The sequence below is a fragment of the Corvus hawaiiensis genome, chromosome 3 (genome assembly GCF_020740725.1).
Source record: "Corvus hawaiiensis isolate bCorHaw1 chromosome 3, bCorHaw1.pri.cur, whole genome shotgun sequence".
Taxonomy (NCBI): Eukaryota; Metazoa; Chordata; class Aves; order Passeriformes; family Corvidae; genus Corvus; species Corvus hawaiiensis.
The window spans coordinates 2,814,991-2,835,289 of NC_063215.1; the positions used below are offsets into that span (position 1 = coordinate 2,814,991).

Here is a 20,299-nt window from a genome sequence, read left to right on the forward strand (position 1 = left end):
GAATCTTGGAATGGTTTGAGTTGGAAGGGACCTGAAAGACCATCTTGTTCTCACCTTCCCACCATGGGTGGAGACACCTTCCACTATCCCTGGTGGCTCCAACCTAGCTTTGGACCCTTCCAGGGATGGGGCAGCCACAGCTTTTCTGGGCAACCTGGGCCAGTTCCTTATCACTTTTCCCAGCAAAAAGGTGCATGATCTTCATGGCTGCATGTCCTGGGACTCCTCACCAGGTCAGCCAATGCCGAGGCTCTGGAGTGGTAGAGAAGTGCCCTCATATCACAAAATTCAGCTCTGCTTCAAGTACAGATGTTGTAACATCTGCTTTACGAGCAGGCAAATAGAGGGACAGGCAGGGAAGGGACCTGCCCCAGCCTCTCGCTCTTCAGCCTCATAAATCTTGAGTTGACTTTGTAGGATCACAAATCAATTTTTCCCCAAAGACATTTTTTGGGGGTGATATTTTTAATGAGATCTCTAAGCCTCACCTTGTAATCCCATGGAATCGGCATCAGGCAGGATGTGGATAGGAAAACAGTCAGGAAAATAATGAAAACAGTATCACACCTCTGGGGTTGTAAAGGGGTCTTGGAGCGCCGTGTGGCCTTGTCCTTGGTGACCACAAGATCACTTTATGAACCTTATAAAGAAGGAGCTGGGGGGGGTTTGCCTTTCACCAAGCCAGGCTCAGGGAAGAGGACCAAACCCTTCAGTAGCTGGGGGCAAATGCTTTTAATGGGCAGGAAAAGGGGGGTTTCTGCAAATGTACTTTGAAACAGAATCACAGAATGGTTTGGGTTGGAAGGGACCTCAAAGACCACCCAGTTCCAACCCCTCCCATGGCTCCACTAGACCAGGTTGCTCAAAGCCCCATCCAACCTGGAGAGGACAACAAAAATATTCAAATTAAATCAAATCCCTCACACATTTCCTCACTGTTATTGATTTTTATTCATCAATCAACCAAGAAATGTTCAGGTGTGTCAGATATGCCTTTAAAGTATTCCCACAGCATCTGTGTTTGCACTGCCAATCTTAAATCTGGTGTCCTCAGTTAGCTGGAACAACAAATTAAAAGAAAATATCCCCAAGCCTGACCTGTTCCTTGATAGCTCAGCATGAAGTGCTATCCCACAAGTGCCACAAGAGTTTTCCTGCAAATCCCACTGATCCAGCACAGAAGAAGGAGAAAGCCGGGTTCATGCTCTGTGGAAAGAGGGTATTTTCATTTCAAGGAAGATTTCTTTTCATCACAATACCTGGTAATACCACCCATTATTACACAGCTAAAACGCTCAGCCTTTGAACCCAGGAAATGGTGTAGGACTCGAGGACTGGGCTCTGTCCAACTCCATTTGTGCTGCCACAATTTAAGCAAGGATTTGAGGAGCGGGCTCCGAATACCCACAAATTGCAGAACAAACACTGCTGCTGTCATTATTGATGGTTTGTGTCCTTGATACAAGTGCTGCATCTCAAGGAGAGGAGTATTCAGGGATGGTCCACTGCTGACTTTCCTGGCACCCTTCATTTCAGAATTGTTTGGTGAGTGCTGCAGGCTTTGAATGAAGATGCAACATTTCATTTACTCCCCTCTTTTCTTCCCTGGAAGCTGTCAAAGGATGAGAGCTGTGATTGTAATTGAAAACATCCCAACAAAGCCTCAAAATTATTATTACTGAAATTAAAAGTCTTATTCTTTAACTACTGTTAAGCTTGACCTTGAAAAGCCATGCCCGACCTTCAAAGAAGAATTTCGTGGCTAATAATAAGAAGAATTTGATAATTTAGTAGATATTGACCATTCCTTTTCCTATATGGTCACAAAGAAATCTCAGTCTTCTAATTGAAAGTTTAATTTGCTTTGACCTGGAATCACAGTGAGGAATTCTGGCGCCTCAGTCTTGCCAGTGGAGCTGGATGCTCCCCATTTTAGGGATGTCTGACAGTTCCTCTCAGAAGTCTTTTCCCTCAGTTGATTGATACTTCAGCAAACATTAATTTGGGGGGTGACATTTTCCGTGCCAGTTTTCTGCCTCCTCAGACTGATATTTTTAAAGTTCCAGCCAAAATTGTTGGGAGCAGGAAGCTGGAGAAAAACATGTTGTTTTCAATACTAAAATATTTCTCCCAGCCTGTCTACGAGGAGCTTTGGTACCTCCCTGCTGCAGAGCAGGGATCTGAATTTCAGGAAGGAGGCGTTTTTGCGCATATCCTGCTGGTTTTTTTGAGCTCCCTGTGGAAATTTCCCTGGCTTTTCTTAATTTACAGACATTAAAAAAACTCAAAAACCAAAAAAAAAAAACAAGACACATTTGGGAGAGATGTCACAGCATTTAAAAGCTGAAGCCCTCAAGAGATGCTGCAGGGGATGTGTTGTGCTGCTCTGGCTGTGCCTGCCCCAGCACCATGGTGTGTTTTCCAAGAAGACAGGCATGCTCCTTCCCATGCTGGCTGATGTTTGCTCTTTAAAAATGGGAGCTGGGTTCTCCCGAGGTTTAAAGTGATTTTAAAGTGATGAGGGACAAGCTGCCCTGCTAGAAGGCAAAAAAAAAAAAAAAAGAATAAAATCTAATTTTAAGGAGGAAAGAAAGAGAATGTTGGGACAGAGAGAGGGGAATGAGAGAGGGAATGGAGGAGAAATGTTTTAGGGCTACTCAGAGACATTGGAGGGGAAGATGGGGCCAGGGCAATCCGACTCTGGTGATGAAAGGGAAAAATATTCCCATTTCTTGGTCCAAGGACTATTTGTCACACCACAAGCGATCAGAGTGACTATTTCAATCATGGAATCATCATATCCCAGCATGGTTTGGGTTGGAAGGGACCTTAAAGATCACCAATTTCAACCCCTGCCATGGGCAGGGACACTTTCCATTATACACAGCTGCAGCCCTTCTCCTTTTCCCTCTTTTCAGCATCCCATACACAGCACATGATCCGGCAGCTCCTCATTTCCCAGGGAGCACAGCTTGGAGCACAACAGCCATGTCGAAGACCCCAGAACAAGGTGCTTGGTGGTGGATTCCAGCACTCCCAGCAATCCCAGGGAACATCCCCTTCTGCAGAGTCAGGTATTAGAGAAGGAGCAAGACACACTCGGAGAGGGGAAAAGGAAAGGAAATCAAGCTGCTTTCATGTATTCTTTGTAATTATTTTTCCCCTGTTGTTCAGAATTCGAGTTTTAAAAAAAAAAGGGGGAAAAAAAAGGAAGGAAAAGAGGGGTCTAACATTTACTGGCAGTAATCATTGCACCATCTGCTCCGGGAGCTGCTTCCAGAACACACGTTCTCAGCTGCTGAGCAGTCAGCTCCCCATCCCTTCCTCTTGGAGACAGGGATGCCAGCAGTTCCTAAACTGTAACAGCATGAACAAGCCTTTTCCTTTTTTTTTTTTCCCACTCCTTTTTTTCCCTTTCAGTCGCTGGAATTTTTTCTGAAAAGGCAGAAGGGTTTGGATTTTTCACCGGATTGTTTCTAAGACTGAGCTCTTCCCGACTTGAGGTTCTTCATCTGAGCACATGCTAGTTGTAAAAATGTGGAGAATTTTAATATTTTGATATTTCAGAGTGCCCCAGGCAGGGCTGCTTTGTAGTAGAGCTTCACTGGCACCTGGGCTGCTCTCAAGGATGGATTTATCCCATGTTTCTTCTCCCAGGAAGTTTCCTGGTGGGATCCCCTCCCTCCTGGGCATGGACGCCTCTGATTTCTGCTCACATGATCCATAACTGAGCTCAACTCCAGCTTCTTCCCCTTCTCTTCTGCATGCCAGGTCAGCACTGAGCTGTTCAATATCCTTCCTCGGACAGCCCAAATCCATCAGGGAATCACAGGGTATGAACCAGGAGGAGATTCCTCACCACCAAACAGGCTGAAAGGAGCTGGGACATCCAGAGGTGCCCTCTCTGGGTTCCTGCATTGCTGCCCTTTGGCTGGTGGGGAGCAGAAGCTCTTAAGGAAATATTTTGAGGGCAAAGGGTGGCATTAATTAGCTCATCCTGGCCTTGGATGTTTCTGTGTCACTGACTCCCTGATCTGGGGCTCTTGTGTTCTGCATTGTTGTTCCTCTAGGCAATAATAACCCACGGTCTCTGTTTGTACATTTAAATTCGGGATGAAAAATCATCCCTCAGTGCAAGCCCCTCTTCAGCCCTCCCACTGCAGAGCCAAAGAAATGAGGCAGAGTGGATGCAGAGCCCATTAGGCCTGTCCCAGGAGGCAGGGATCTATATCCTTACAGATGTGCTCACAGAGAGAAATCTGCATTAGGAAAAAGAATTCCTGCTTGGCCGGCGGGATCTGCGCTAAACCACATGGTTGGAAATTCAGCTTTGCAGGGAGAAGGGGTTCTGTGGGATGGCTTTGTGTGATTTTATCTGGGTTTCACTGCAGCAGGAGCAGATTTACTCCTTTACAAGCAGGAAAAATGGGATTTCTCCCTCAGCCTCATGCACTTGCTCTCAAGCTGGATGGGTGTTTTCCCACATGGAAATCAGGGTCGGAATTTTTTTGGATCAGCATTGATCCAGCTGAATTGTTGTTTTCCTACCCAGAAATCAGGGTTGGGTTTTTTGGGGATCAGCATTTGATCCAGCTGAACTGTGATGCACATCACAGAGCTCGAAGCCTCAAAAGCACTTTGGGAGTATCCCTTGTTCCTCAAGGCAGTGCCTTGTGCACGAGCCTCTGGATTTTCACAGGATGCGACAATCCCACCAGTTCTTTGCTGCCATTTAGGAAAATACAAATTTCTGGGGTCAAATGAGTCAGACAGAGGATTTATAAAAAATATTTATCCTCCTCATAATGGGATTGTGACACAGGGCAGATCAGAAGATGGACAGAAGTAGTTGGGAAGACAAGGAATGGAGGATAAAATGAGGAAGCAGGGAAAAGAGAAAAATGGGAAGATGTTTGGACCTGAAAGGGCTCCCAAATATTGGTGCCTACTGCAAATTCTTCCTGTGCAAGGGGAGCCAGCCCATCCACTGACCTCCTGTTGCTGTTAATGGATACAGGAGCACCTCATAGTCCTATTGTTCCTCCTCAAATGATTCTTAGATGTCAGGCTGGGTGGTAAAGGGGAAGAGGAAGATTCCCTGCAGGATGGCTGATTTTTAGGACCAAAAGCCCTTTCATACCCAGGGATGGGCAGGTGCTGGTGTTGTCACTGGGTGAGTGGCCGTGCCACGCGGGCTGTGCAGGACACGCTCAGCCATGGGACACAAAGCTTTTCTTGCTGAAGAAAATGAGGAACAATCCATGCTTGGGAGGTTGAGAAAGAACAAACTGAATGACCTCATTCCTTCCATGGATGCACAGATGCCATGAGTGGGGATTAAGGGCAGCAGATTTGAGACCATGCATGTTGTCAGGCACGGTGGGAGAGGCCACGCTGACTTGTGAACTTGGATCTGTCGCTTGGACGAGGGTGGGAAATCCTTTCATGTGTTTTTCCTGCCCGCTCCAAGTTCTCTGGGTGGTGGCACCCCCATTGCTTCCCCTGGAGAAAGGACAGCCTGACAGGGCTGGCAGCTGCTGGTGTGCCTTGATCACAGCGAGCTCCTGGACCGAGCACCCTCATTCCCTCCAAAATCCCTCCCAGGACCCCCATGGAGATGGACACAAGGAGGGAGCCAAAGGGAAGCAGTTGTTCTCCAAAGGAAGGAGTCAAGGGGTGTTGCTAATGCTGGGATTCCTCGGAGCAACACGTCCTGGGGCAGCTGCCGTGCCAGGAGTGGCACCGAGCCACGCGCAGCTCCTCCAAATGCTCCATTGGCTTCAAGGAGAGAAAAGGCAGGGGACAGGGCAGAGACCCCAGTGGAGGTGGGGAGGTGTTTTGGGGGGCCCCATCATTTCTCTTGCTTGCTGTAACAGCCTATAAATGGACAATTTGGAGGTTTCATAACGCTCTTAATTAGGACAAACTTAAAAAGGACCACTTGGCATCCTCGGTGGTGGGAGCCATGTGCTACCTGCAGCAGGCCAAGTCCAAAACGAAACTGATTTTTCTCTCTTACCTACATTCTGCATTCAGGCAGCTGCTCCTAACAGGTGCTCACTCTCTTCCTAGCAGATGGTGACAAAAAATGGGTTTGTTGGCAGGTTCTGCCACGGAGCAGCCTTCTTATCACACATATTGATGTGTATACAAACACACTCGTGTTATCAGGTGTTGGGTTGCAAAAGGAATTCTCCTTCTGAGAGAAGGTCACTCACGTGGGGGGTTTAGCCAGGATGGTCGGTGCTTCTCTCTTTTATTCCCTGGGTCTAAAGGCATTTGGGGACTTTGCTGCCACATCAAAACCCCACAAATATTTGGCCATTAGTTCAGATCTGCTGCTGTATCTGAAGGTGTTTCAGGAGGAACATGTGGTGTTAGGCTGTGTCCCTTCATATTTACCCTTAATAGCTTAAATAGCAATTAACAAGAAATCAGGCAGGTTTTAGGTGGGGAATACCCCGATGATTTTCTCCTTGCTCTTGGTTGGGGTAATATAATAGAAATGCAGAAATCAGAGAGTCGTAGGATGGATTGGAAGGGATCTTAAACATCATCTCATTTCAAGGATCTCCCTCCTTAAATAAAACAGCCAGTTAAAAAGGTGCAGTGGAATAGAGACACAGCAATGCCTTTAAACAAAGAAATCCAAGTGCAGGGCTTTATCCTGGGAAGTGCACTTGGGGCTCTGAGTGCTGAAGTGTTTGAAGCTGCAGGGAAAGCACCCGGAGAGGATTTGTGCCGTATCCATCACCCAAAGAGAGGCAGCTGTCAAACAAATCCCTTTGGTTCTTGACTCTGCTTCCACCTCGCAGATTCTGCCTGGTGAGGGCTGCGAATTTGACAAAATGGTGCAAAGCAATGCCAGGTTTGGGGAACTGGGGAACTTTTCCTCCTTCTATTCCTTGTGCAGGGAGCACCAGGCAGAGCCATCCTCGCCCTGCTTTGCTGCTCATTTCAAAGGAGCAGCCTGAGCCAAGTGAACCAGATGAGGGTGACATCTGGCCATGGAGCCTCTGCCAAGTCACTGCTGTTCTGTAGCTGGCAGGGAGATGATGTGTTGCAAATGCCAGGTTCTCTCTGAAATGTAAAGTGCATTCCCTGCATTTTCTTTGCTTCCTCTCCAGCCTCAATCAGCTTGGCATTTTGTTTTACTAATGGCCAAATTCAAATCTCCTTTCCAGACGCATAAACCCATTCCAGTGGTGCTGGGTGGTTTGTACAACGAATGGAATTTGACCCTCAAGTCCAAAATGGTCTTGTATTTTCTAAGCTTCCTGACAAATTAACTTGTTGACTGTGAGTCTCATTCAAATCCCAGCCCCTGTGGGGTGTGTTTGTGCTGAGGGTTGCTAATCATATATATTAGAATTGCTTGTACCTAAACTCTTCCAGGAGGGAGCAAGCAGAGCTTGGGGCAGGTGGAAAAGCTAAAGAATCTCTGGAGGTTTCCTTCACTGATACTTTTCTGGAAGCCTAAAGTGCACCCCTTTAATAAAAAAAAAAATCACTAGAGCTGCTCAAAAAGCTTGGGAAAGAAATCTGCTGCTCATAAAAGGTAGGGACAGTTAAAAGAAAGCTTGTGGGGTTGGAACTAGATGAGCTTTAAGGTCCTTTCCAACCCAAACTATTCTGTGATTCTGTGATTGTAGGTGCCCTGTACACACATTTGCTCCCCATTGTGTCCAGAAAGGAGCTGAAGGTGTAGGATTTACCCCATTTCCTTATGAAGCATTTTTATTTTCACCCCTGCTGCTGAACTCTCAGCATTTTTGGCAGCTGTGAAACAATGCTGGGTTTGCAGCTGATGTTCCACCCAAGTGCATCTTTTCCTCCTCTTCTGCTAAAACAATTCTGCTGCACCAATTTTCACAACTGTAGAAGAAAGGGGATTGTGTTTAACTGTTCCTCAATAATTGACAGGCTGGGAGAGCTGGGGGTGTTCACCTGGAGTAGAGAAGGCTCCAGGGAGACCTCAGAGCCCCTTCCAGTGCCTAAAGGGGCTCCAGGAGAGCTGGAGAGGGACTTGGGATAAGGCATGGAGGGACAGGACAAGGAGAAATCATAACAATTTTATTTTTAAGTTCATCAAAAGTTACCTTGTATCTATGCCATAGGAATATGTGAGAATATTTTGAATCAAAATCCAGTTTTATCAGATTTGTCAAATAAGGGGGGACCTTTGCATTGAAGGGTATGTGGGGATACCATAAATAACTGGAAGCCACCAAGTTGATCAAAGGGGTGGAGCATCTCTCCGGTGAGGAAAGGCTGGGAGAACTGGAATTGTTCAGCCTGGAGAAGAGAAGCTTTAGGGTGACCTAATTATGGCTTCCCAGTACCTGAAGAAAGGCTGGAAGAAAGATGGAGAGGGACTGTGTGCAAAGGCTGGAGGGACAGGACACAGGGAATGGCTTCCCACTGCCAGAAGGCAGGGATAGATGGGATATTGGGAAGGAATCCCTCCCTCTGAAGGTGGGAGGCCCTGGCCCAGGGTGCCCAGAGAAGCTGGGGCTGCCCCTGGATCCCTGGCAGTGTCCAAGGCCAGGTTGGACGGGGGTTGGAGCACCCTGGGCTAGTGGGAGGTGTCCCTGGGCATAGCAGGGGTTGGACTAAATGATTTTAAAAGTCCCTTCCAACCCCAGACCATTCCATGATTCCATGATCCCATGAATCACGTTCAGTGCTATGTAACTGCTCAACAGGAAATATCATTGTGAATATTGAACTGAATCTGGGTATCTTTAGACTCTGCCCTTACCAATTATCCATGCCCTTACCAATTATCTACCCTTACTATGCACCCTCCTGGAAAACAATCAGTTAACTCATGAAATTATCAAGGCAGTATTCTTTATTGTCTGCCAGAAAAGAAATTGCTTGATATTATCCCAGTTCTTGAGAGCAAAACTTATTTTCCCCAGAAAGATAAGGAACAGCTAATTCAGGTTTTGCAGAGCACGTGCGCCGTTATCGTTAGGAAGGAGCTTAACCAACCTGAAAGCAAATGCTAAATGATCCAGATCTTGGTCTTATTAAGCTTGTGTGTGTTTTTTCTACCACTTAAAAGCCTGAGGATCCGGGTAAATGAGATTTTCTGGAAGGCAAAGCTTTCAAGTTTACGTCCTTCTCTTTTTAAAGCACGGAGGCGATGCCTCTGTTTACACGGAGCTCCAACGGAGCGAGTGCGTCCCTGCTGCAGTGTTTCATGGAACATCCTTTGTTTATTCACACTGTGCCACTTTTAAACTTCAGATGTAAACAACAAAGACTTCTTTGTATTTCACACTATCTCATACTCACTACCTTCTGAAGTCCAAAGCCAAAACACTGTGGAATCTTACCCTCCTCACACTTTCTCCTGCTTGTTGGATGCTTTCTTCCAGCCTCTTCTATTTATAGTGGCTGGAAAACTACTTATCTTCTGATTAAAACATGCTCTGTTCATTTTCTCGTGACTTTTCAGTCCTTAGAATGGGCTAAAATTGTATTGCCTGGTAGCCATTTCAAATATAATTTTAGTAGTAATTATGCATATATTCGATAACAGAAACAATTTGTCATCCTGAAGGATCCAAATTGCTTTAAAGTATTCGGCCTGTCTCTGATCTGCTACGTGGATTAAAAATCCAGCAAATATTTCACTGAAATCAGCTGGACAGAAAGGTCAGAAAGACCCAGGCTGGAAATGCAGCAGCTGCCTGACAACGCACCTTGAGGGGGCAGAAGAATTTGGGTTCCATTTTAAACCAGGATGGGATTTTTAGTTGGAAATTTCACAGAGCCGCAGCTGCGCTGATCCTTGAGATCCAGCACTGGGATGTGCCCCCTGTTTTATACCCCCAGGGGAAGGACCTCAATTTTCTCTTTCATTTGATGTGCAGGGTTGTGGTGTTTGGATCAGTCTCATGCTGGATCCATCTCCTCTCTGTCTGATGATGTTTAGAGAGGGCAGCCAGGGCTCTTTGCTCCCCTTCTCCCATTCTGTGCTCATCTCCATGGGAAAAAAAAAAAGACATTATCCAGAAAACCAGAAGAATGTGGTGTTAGTTTTTCCCTTTCCCAGGAACATCCTTCATCATCCTTTCCCCTTAAGCTGCATTGGAGCACAAGCAGTATCTGCTGGGCCATATATTGAAGTCTCGGGGTAGTTCTGGGTCTCTCCTGACAAGAAGGACATTGAGGGGCTCCTGGTGTCCAGGGAAGGGAGTGGAGCTGGGGAAGGGGCTGGAGCCCCAGGAGCAGCTGAGGGAGCTGGGAAAGGGGCTCAGCCTGGAGCAAAGGAGGCTCCGGGGGGACCTTGTGGCTCTGCACAACTCCCTGACAGGAGGGGGCAGCCGGGGGGGTCGGGCTCTGCTCCAGGGAACAGGGACAGGAGGAGAGGAAATGGCCTCAAGCTGTGCCAGGGGAGGGTCAGGTTGGATCTTGGGAACAATTTCTTCATGGAAAGGGTTGTCCAGCCCTGGCACAGCTGCCCAGGGCAGTGGTGGATTCCCATCCCTGGAGGGATTTAAAAGCCGTGTGGATGTGGCACTTGGGGACAAGGCTCAGTGGTGGCCTTGGCAGTGCTCCAGTTGGACTGGATGGGATGGTCTTTGAGGGCTTTTCCAGCCTAAATGATTCTGTGGTTTTGTGCTTCTGTTTTGTTGGAACATTCAATGTGTAACATAAACAGTTTTGCTGTAAATGGTTGGGAATGTTAAATCCATGTCGGATCCCTCTGAGATATTTACTTATGTAAGAAATCCCCAACACAGACTGAAAATAAAGGTGACAGCAGTGAGTTTAGCAGGTGAGGCTCGTGGTGGGTGTTCCAGGTGAGTTGTTCACCTCTCCAGAGAGTGGTCAGCACAATGCAAACCATCTCCCACCTTTTTGGGGGATGGAATGGTTTAGGGTTACAAACCAATGGCCATGGGAGGCTGGTATTGGAGGCAAAATAAGTAGCGGGGATGACAGGTTGCCCAAAAAGTTCCAGTGCAAGGATATTTCAGGTATTCCAATATGGCAAATTTTATGGTATTAGTGGTAAATAGTTGTGCATGTTCTCTTGTCTGGAAGTTTGTCCCTCCAATCACAACAAAAGTAATTTCTGGATTTTTCAGGATGAGTTTAGGTAGAGACGAATTGTTTCTTCAGAAAACTCCTATGATTTCCTGAGAAACTGTCATGCTTATATATCATGGAAGAAATACTTGATGTAAATCCAGTGAGAAAAATAAAATGATGGCAATGTAACAGCAGAGCTGACCTGAGCCCTCTGGGTTCGATATGGGAAATGAACATTTTTACGTCTTCATTGCTGCTCCCCTGAATAAAAAATTATTGCAGAGCCTTCCATTTATTGCCAAGGGCTCACACCCAAGGGAGCATCACGGGCTTCTCTACACTTGGAACAAAACATGATCCAGAGATAACTGAGCTAATGGAGATGGGAAAGTCTTGCAAACGCAGTATTTACATGTGGAGGGTTTTATTCTGTCCACAGGCAGCTGGAGCTGCCTGATCTTAGAGTATTTTTGGACCTGAGTTGTCTTCTCAAAGTCATCCGGGGCCAAACCATGTGGAGGCACCACTTGCGGTCTTCAGTGTGGAAGGTTCTGCTCTGAGCTTCCCTGCTCCATGTGTGGGTTGTTTCCCCCATCCCAGCTTGGCCCTGGCCATTGTTTTTTCAGGAATATGAGAGTAATGGATGAGTGATTAGTGAAGGAGACTCTGCTGTCTCCAGCCACGGAGGAGATTGGAGCTTTACATCACTGGAAGTCAGGACGGGGCACGTCTTTTCTTAGGCATCATCAATTATCCATGCAGGATGTGCAGTAAGAGGCTGTTTGGCTGCGTTAAAATTGGCCAGACAAACAGAATTTCCATCTCCCTCAATGGCTCCTTCAACACCTAATTAGCTCCCAGATGCTACTGGAGCAAGATGTCTTTTATCTTTGCTAATGTTATCTCCCTCTACCTCCTAAATGCCCGCCCGTGCCATTCCCCACTTTCATCTCTCTTCCCTCAGGAGAAAACAGGATGGGTGTTCAGGAAGCTCCATGCTGAAGGTCAAGCTTGTGAAGACTCTGGGTCAAGCTGATCCTGTTAAACCAGACAGTATCTGGAGCAAAAAAGCTTTGAATCCAGAATTAGATGGATATGATGGAGAGCAGGATACAACTTCCTTCCTCTGCACGTTCACAGGATCAGCATCCAACAGGAAAAAATAGAATTGCAGATTTCATTCCGCTGTCAGTTGCATTTAAGATGATTTAGGACAAAATTCAAAGCTCCTCTTTTCTCATTGTGGGAGAAAGTACCACGAAGTCTGGCTGGATAAATGTGATATTTCAGCTGGCAGAGCTTATTGTTGTGGGCAACATTCAGGTTTTACACTCAGAGGTAAAACAGGAGGAAATATCAGCCTCCCTAGACCCTCTGAGCACAACCACTTGGGACTGTGTTAATACCAGGCTATCATCCAACTGTGATTTACCTTGGCAGGGCTGATGGATATCCAAGCCCAGCAATTCCTTCCCCTCTGGCAGGGAGGAGTGACCAAACAACCTGCTCCAAGCTAAGTGGTTAGGAGGGAAGCATTTCAGAGAGAGCAGATCTTCAAAGAGAGGGAACACACTTTATACACACACCCAGCTTTCCCTAAGGCTCCTGGAGCTATGTCTCCAGCCAGGATCAGTTTACTCCATTCCAATGATGTGTTCCATTGTGTGGGAGATTCGTCAACAGGGAAAAGCTCTGACAAAGTCAGATTTGCAGATTTATGGATGAGAATTTGTTTTCTTCAGCTTAGATTTTGTACCATCATCTTTTTCTATCCCATTTCCTTCTTACCTGCATTTTCTCTGTGCTGCACTGGAAGGATACATTCCTAGGAAAAATTCCAACAGGTTCTTGCAGCAGGACTTCTCCTCTTTGACCAGGGATTGGGTAATCCCTATAGGATGTATCCTGGGCTACATCCAAAGCTGTGGGACCAGCAGGTCAAGGGAGCTGATTCTACTCTGGTGAACCCCACCTGGAGCTCTGTGTCCAACTCTGGGGATCCCAACATGAGAGTGGTGTGGAGCTGCTGGAGTGAGTCCAGAGGAGGTCACAGAGATGCTCCAAAGGCTGGAGCCCCTCTGCTCTGGAGCCAGGCTGGGAGAGCTGGGGGTGTTCACCTGGAGAAGAGAAGGATCCAGGGAGATCTCAGAGCCCCTTCCAGAGCCTAAAGGGGCTCCAGGAGAGCTGGAGAGGGGCCTGGATGGAGGGACAGGACACAGGGAATGGCTTCTCACTGCCAGAGGGCAGGGATGGATGCATTGTTGGGGAGAAATTCTTCCCTGTGAAGGTGGGGAGGCCCTGGCCCAGGGTGCCCAGAGAAGCTGTGGCTGCCCCTGGATCCCTGGCAGTGTCCAAGGCCAGGTTGGACAGGGCTTGGAGCAACCTGGTGGAAGGTGTCCCTGCCCATGGTCTGGATGATCTTTAATGTCCCTCCCAACCCAAGTCCCTCCATGATTCTATGACATTTTTCTTCAGATTTAATCACACAGCAGCTGCTTTTCTCTCCCGGGGTAGAGTCCGTGGGTTTCACCATTTCTGCCCTTAGATCCATGTGCCCATTCTGTGAAAGATGAAGAATTTATACCCCCATGATTCCATCAGTCCCAGTTTTGATCTTGCTCGATTTGCCAGACGCACTCTGCAAAGAGAGTTCTGAGACCAGACAGCTTCCCTGCAAGGATATTAATAATACTCAGGAATCACACAGCTCTCCAAACCCTGTGTGAGCATTAGCTAATTATGCAGCACTCCACAGCCCTGTGAAAAGCCTTTGCTAATCAATTCCAGCAGCACCTATCAAATACATCAATACCATGGAATCCACTGGGCAGAGGTCGCTGGAAACAGGGGAACGTGGATATCTGGTCCCAGTCCATGTGGTAGCTGGGGTTGGACTTCAGCACTCGCCAGCCACCTCTCCCACATTTCCCTTGGCAGGGTCCTTCTTCCTGTCATAAACACATGATTTCCAAAAGCAGGTCACCTACAGGCTGGGAACACAGATTTTCCCAGATAATTAGGATTTCAGCCCGTTCCAGGGCTTGTAGAGGTTGCTGGCATCAATTAATTTGGAAAAGCCAACATCAGTAAGTGACATAGAGGAGACTGGACCTGGTGTGACAGACTGAGCTGCTCCAGCCAACTGAAGGCAGCACAGAGGAAACAATTTCAAATCATATGTCATCGGTGACACAGCAGAGTGGGCTGAACTGCCAGAAAGGAGAGGGAAGGGAAGGAGAAAATAAATGAAGGAGAAAACAAAACATTGGTAATTGCTCATTCCTCTGGACCGAAGTTTGTTCCTCTGGATCAAGTGAGCCTGTAGGGCTGAATTTCTGCTCCCAAACCTGACAGCAACTAATCCACAAACCTGGCAAAGTCAGTTAAGTTGTTTTCCAGTTAAAAATGTCACAGGAATCAAGTGTTTAGGATGTCCACATCCTCCCATCCTACAGACTTCACAGAACTAATTCCTGTGGGTCTTCTCCTCCATAATACAGCTCCTTTAATTCTTAGAACTTTTGGGAAAAGAGCTGAAATTCAGGGTTGCTGCTGCTGGTGTGAAATTTTGAGTAGCCAATGCTACTCAAAAATGAAGGGAGAGCCCAGCAGATTTTATTTGGTGAGATTGTTGTTAGAGTTTGACATCAGGGGTGGGTGATGGTACAGAAGCGCTCACACGTGTCAGGATGCTCTGTGGTGCTTCCAACATCAGCGATTTTTCAAGGAGGTTTCAGAAATGCAGCAGCTTCGTGCAACTCACTGGGACACGAGACAAGGAGGATGGATGTTGGTATAAGCTGGTTTATGAAGTGTCTATTGAATCAAACACAGGATGACGCCGTTTTTATTAAAAGCCACAAAATGCTTGAAGCCAATTAATACTCCCCTGCTTTACTAATGCCTCTGCTTAGAAAATTAAATGGTTTCATTTAGCAAAACCAATTTTAAAGCCTTTTTGTCAAGTTTATAATGACTTTAGCACAAGGAGACTCATGTCTTGCACACATAATACAGGTTTTTTTGAAGAGAGCGGGTGCGTAACAAGGTGCCAGGTGTGGAATAAGAGGAAAGTTGCTCTTCTGAGTGAAGAACTGGTTATAAATAGGAAATAAAAGGTACAAATAACTGTGCAGCTTCTGCAGTGAAGAGAGATTAACCTGTCTTGGGAAGCTGTGCAGTTCAATATCCTCACAAACGGGATGAAGAAAGGGAGACGGGCGACGGTGACGCACCAAAATCTGCTGAGGGTTCGGAGTTATTCCAGGTGAGCCAAAGTAGACACGGCTACAAAAAAGTTGCAGAAGAATCTAACAATACCACATGTGTGGGCACAGAAAATAGCTGCTGAAATTCCATGTCAATAAAAGTCAAGTGCAGACACAATGAGAGGGTTTAAATTAGCCCGGGAAAAGAGGTTCTGGCGTCATTGCAGATGGTGCTTTGGAAACATCTGCTCCGTGCTCAGCAGAGGTCAGGAAGGCAAGTGGAATGCAAAGAATTGCTGGGAAAGAGACGGGGAATGAAAGAGGAAATGTAAGTACAGAGCTGAATAAACCCGTAGGGCTCTTGAGCACAGTGGAATTCCAGTCACCCCGGTGACTGCAGCGGGGAAGGAGGGCTGGGAGAGAGGCAGGAAAGGGTGAGAAGGCTGCCCTGGGTTATGGATTGGGAGTGAAAGGCTGTGGGTGTGGCTGAAGACAAGAATGGGCATGATTAAGGTGTAAAATCCAGATTTCTGTGGAGAGAGGGGAGAAGGAATTGTATTAGGAGGCCACCAGGATGATCAGAGGGATGGAGCAGCTCTGCTGTAAGGAAAGGCTGAGAGAACTGGGCTTGTTCAGCCCGGGGAAGAGAAGCTTTGGGTTTGACCAAACTGTGGCCTTCCAGTACCTGAAGGAGCTGAAGATGGAGAGAGACTATTTACAAGAGCCTGGAGAGGAAGAACAAGGGGAAATGGCTTCAAACTGAAAGAAAGTAGCTTTGGATTGGATGTTAGGAAGAAATTGTCCCCTGTGAGGGTGGGGAGGCCCTGGCCCAGTGTGGAAGGCAGCAACAGCCCAGGTTGCCCAGAGAAGCTGTGGCTGCCCCTGGATCCCTGGAAGTGTCCAAGGCCAGGTTGGACAGGGCTTGGAGCAACGTGGGATAGGGGAAGGTGTCCCTGCCCGTGGCAGGGGGTGGAATGGGATGAGCTTTAAGGTCCCTTCCAGCTCCAAATCATTTCTGTGATCCAGTGTTTTGTGACAGAGGATGTGATGACAGCTCTGCTCATCAGTGGTCAGGCGGAAGTTTAAAGCAAACAACAGGAAATGAACTTTCACAGTCTGCAATTAATTAGGAAAATCATCAAACACATCTTTTACATGTTGGAAGTACAGGTTGGCTGAAAAACTTGTAGTGCTGAGGTTCCCGGTGCTGGCTTTGACACATCCCATGATCCTGGAGGTCTTTTCCAACCTTAATGGTTCTGTAATCACAGAATTGTTCCTGCTCCAGTGCTTCTCCCAGTGTCCCAAGCTGGCCATGTCCTCTCTACCCTATGGAGCTGGGTGAGATTTGGGTTCTGGTTTGATTTGGCTCCCTGCTGGTGGGATTTTTGGGCTGGATTCTAATCATTTAAAGGATCTCTGAGATCTTGTAGTGACTTGGCAGTGCTGGGTTAACAATTGCAGTCGATGATCGTACAGGGCTTTGATCTCCCCTATGACAAAAGCCAGAGAAATCCTTTGAAGGAATAAATTCTCTTTGAATTGCAGTGGAATATTGGAGGGAAAAATGATTCAATGGTTCCTTAAAAATTTCCTGCACTGAGTTAAAGATCCCAAGGGTTAATTGCAGCATGGTAATGAGAGGTCCCGTCAGACGGCTCAGGAATTTTGAGACAGCAAGGACTAAAAATTCTTCTAGAACACGATTATCATCAAATTATATCAGCCTTAGTGGCAGGTAATCAATCCAGAGTGGGCTGATTTATACCTGCCAGAGCCAGCACATCCGGAACCTCTTCCAGTGATGTTTTTTTCTTCACATCAACACTGTCAGTGCAAGGAAAATATTTTCCCCTTTTAAAATCCAAACATCCAAGGTGAGATTTGGCAGAGTGTCAGAGTGGGGTTCCCACTGCTCCTGACAACAAGACCAAAGTGCAATATAAGGACTCATCTTGGGTTCTGCTTTATTCAGGTTTTAATGGACTGGGAAGGGATAAATGATGTTTATGCCCTCTTGTGGTGCCTCGTCGAACGGAATGGATTTCCTGACTGACAAAATGAGGCCAGTGATGGAAAAGTCCCAGGTTAAAAATCTGTAACAAACACTGTTTTGCACAGTGGAAAAATGTCTCTCCCTCCAGCAGCATCCTCATGACTCAGGGAAGGGGGAGAGGCCAATTTTGCAGGCATTTGCAGCAGCAGGCAAATGAGTAATGCCCACGATGGCAGAGTTTGTGTCATCTTTTGGCAGGGAAGAACATTCCAAAGTCTTTTTTCTGTGCTGAGAAGGTTAGAAAGTGAAATAGTGCTTTGCAAAAGCAGCTGTGTTGACACCTCCTTGCGTTCAGTGCTGTTGATGTGTTGTGGTACAAACCTTTACATGTTTTATCTTCTTCACTCACGCGTCTGACGGGTGAATAACCTGATTGCCTTGGGACACAGTCTGTCCCAAAGATGGAAAAAGCTGCCTGGTGATTTTACATGGGGAAATAAGGCCGGATTCCTGTGAAATTTGGCTTGTGATCCCTATTCCTTGTGTGGGAACACAAGGAATTAATGAGTCAACACCTTCCTGAGCTGTGCTGAGAATTCCAGTGCAGGGTTGGGAGCTCAGGGCTCTCCAGACAGGTTAATCATGGATTTTGTATCCATCTTATTACTTCATTCCTGACTGAAGACTGAACACAGCAGAATGTGTCCTCCAGACAGTGAAATTATGGGAATAAATCAGACTAATGCTCTCCAAAGCCAAGCAGCTGCTGTCAGGCTGTGGGCAGGGCTTGGCCGTGCTGAGGCAGGATCTGGGAAACCCTGGTGAGGGAAATGTGAAGACTTTTTGTCCCAAATAATCACCTGTTGTTTAAGTCCAGTATTTTCCTTACATGTCATTCTTGCCTCTCCACAGCCATGTAGGAGATGAAAGAGGAAGGGAATGATTTCCTTTCCACTTCCAGGATGAGTCAACCCACAATACTGGGTTTAAATGAAGGTACTGGGTTTAACTGGGCTAGGCTTAGGAGGGACTCTCTAACAGGATGGAAAATATTGGAATGAGGATCTCCATCTCCAGAGATCTTCCATGAGCAATGTTTTTTGGGATCAAGGCTGCTGTCATTCATTCTATCATGATGAAAGATGACTTAAAGCAGATTCATAGTGTTATGACTCCATGATTTGTCTTTATTTGGTTTATTTATTTGCTAGTGTGAAGAGGTAAGAAATATTTGTCTGGGAATTCTAAATGCTGACCCTTCAACCAATTCTATCTCCATCCAGTATTTACAAACATGCTTTGGAACAGGAGTCTGACATTCATTAAAATGCTTATTAGGTTTTAGCATGGACTTCAGAGCACAAGTTATGTCCCCACTGAGAAGAGAATTGGCTCCAAAATGTTGGTGTTTACCAGTTTCCTTAGGAAAGGACAATGCAGGAGGGAAAATGTCACAGCAATTCATCTTGAAAAGAAATTCTCTCTGTCAGAAACCTCTCAGGAGTTTCAAATTCAGTTAGGGGGATATCAGAAGGCAATTAAAGTCTAATTTAAAATCCCCACCCACATTCCATCTTCTCTTCCTGCCAAGTGATTATTGCTCCTGGTCCACGTATTGGCAAATCTTTCCAAAATGAGCCATAATTTGCCTTAAAACTTAAAACTTTCTGGTCAAGATGGAACTTTTCTCTTTGAAGAATGAGTTTGTAGTGACTCTGTGGAAAAAAAATGCCCAAAATGCTTTGATTTCCCAAGGACATCCTTGGGGCTGAAATTTTACCCAGAAATTCTTCTTGGATGAGGACATTGAGGGTGGATTTTGAAGCTGAGGCGCCTTCCTGGGGAGGTTCCTGGACACTGCAGCTTCCCAGGGTGGATCCAAGTGTGCTCTCCCTTTGTTTTCCACTTTCATTGATGGCTCCACATCCCTGCCTGGGTTAATAAAGAGAATAAACGTATGGCCATGGGCAAATTAAACAAATGAGCCATTAAAAGGGGATAGTAAAAGGGGATGGTTCACTCCCTCTCCATGCCCACAATGTCTCCGAGCGAAACACCACAAGAGAAGGGATGAAAGGCTTTCAGGGATGAGCTGGGAATGTGGTCCAAGAGCTGAAAGATGCCTGCGCCTCCTTCAGGGAGGCATCCTAACATCATTCCCAGCAGGGAAGCCAGCAAAGCACTGATGGCTTTCCATGGTCTTTCCTGACAGGTGTTGACGGAGGGAGGCTTCGGCCCCATCACGACGGAGATCCGGGAGGCTCCCGAGTTTTATTATGCCGAGGAATATCACCAGCAGTACCTCAGCAAGAATCCCGGCGGATACTGCGGCCTGGGTGGGACGGGCGTCTCCTGCCCCGTCGGCATCAGGAAATAGCCTGTGCTTGCTCCACCACCTCCACTGCGTTGTAGGGAGCTTGGAAAAAGACCTGCAACCCCAGTGGATGGTCCCATAGCATCCATGGATAAAGATTTGGGAATCTGCTGGGGAGGCTTTCCGTAATGGGAACAGTTTCCTCTTTGTTGACATTAAAAGCCGAAGTAGAGGCAGGAATTTCTCCCATCACAGCTTCTTGCTCTGTGCAGCTCCCAGGGTTTCCTTGTCATCTGGAGAGGTGGAAAGAGATCCAAACTTCCAAAAGTTTGGCTCAAAATGCTGTTAGAAGGGTGAATTGGGAGGTAGTTGCACCCGTAGCTGTTTTGCATTTCCAATGACTCTGGACTTGTTGATTCTCTTGGGTTAATTAATTTCCTGGTGTTCCCAGAGCTTTGACTTCTGGAGATGTAGTTGGACCTGTCACAGTCCTGGAATTTGATGTCTTTGGGAATGATAAATTGATCAGATCAGTGATTCTCCTACCGCAACTCCACTTTCACAGCATTTAGTACCACCTGTAGTGCCTATTTTCTGGAATTATTTTAGCCAGAAAAAATCAAAATTGTAATGTGATTCTTTTGGACAGTTCCAAGAAGTGAATAAACACAAAAAGAAATAAATTTTGTTCCCTGCTCTGCAATAAAGTACAGAACAAGAAAAGAACACGGT

At 46.5% G+C, this 20,299-nt stretch overlaps 1 protein-coding gene across 3 annotated transcripts in view; it reads left to right on the top strand.

Moving 5' to 3' along the window:
* The window catches only part of MSRA (methionine sulfoxide reductase A), a 237,953-nt gene extending 217,660 nt beyond the window's left edge, over nt 1-20,293 (top strand). For all 3 annotated transcript variants that reach the window (XM_048296828.1, XM_048296826.1, XM_048296827.1), the window contains exon 6: nt 19,466-20,293. In XM_048296828.1, coding sequence (XP_048152785.1) covers nt 19,466-19,630 — 165 coding nt within the window. In that variant the 3' untranslated portion in view covers nt 19,631-20,293. The remainder of the gene's footprint in view (nt 1-19,465) is intronic.
* Nucleotides 20,294-20,299: the final 6 nt, after the last annotated feature.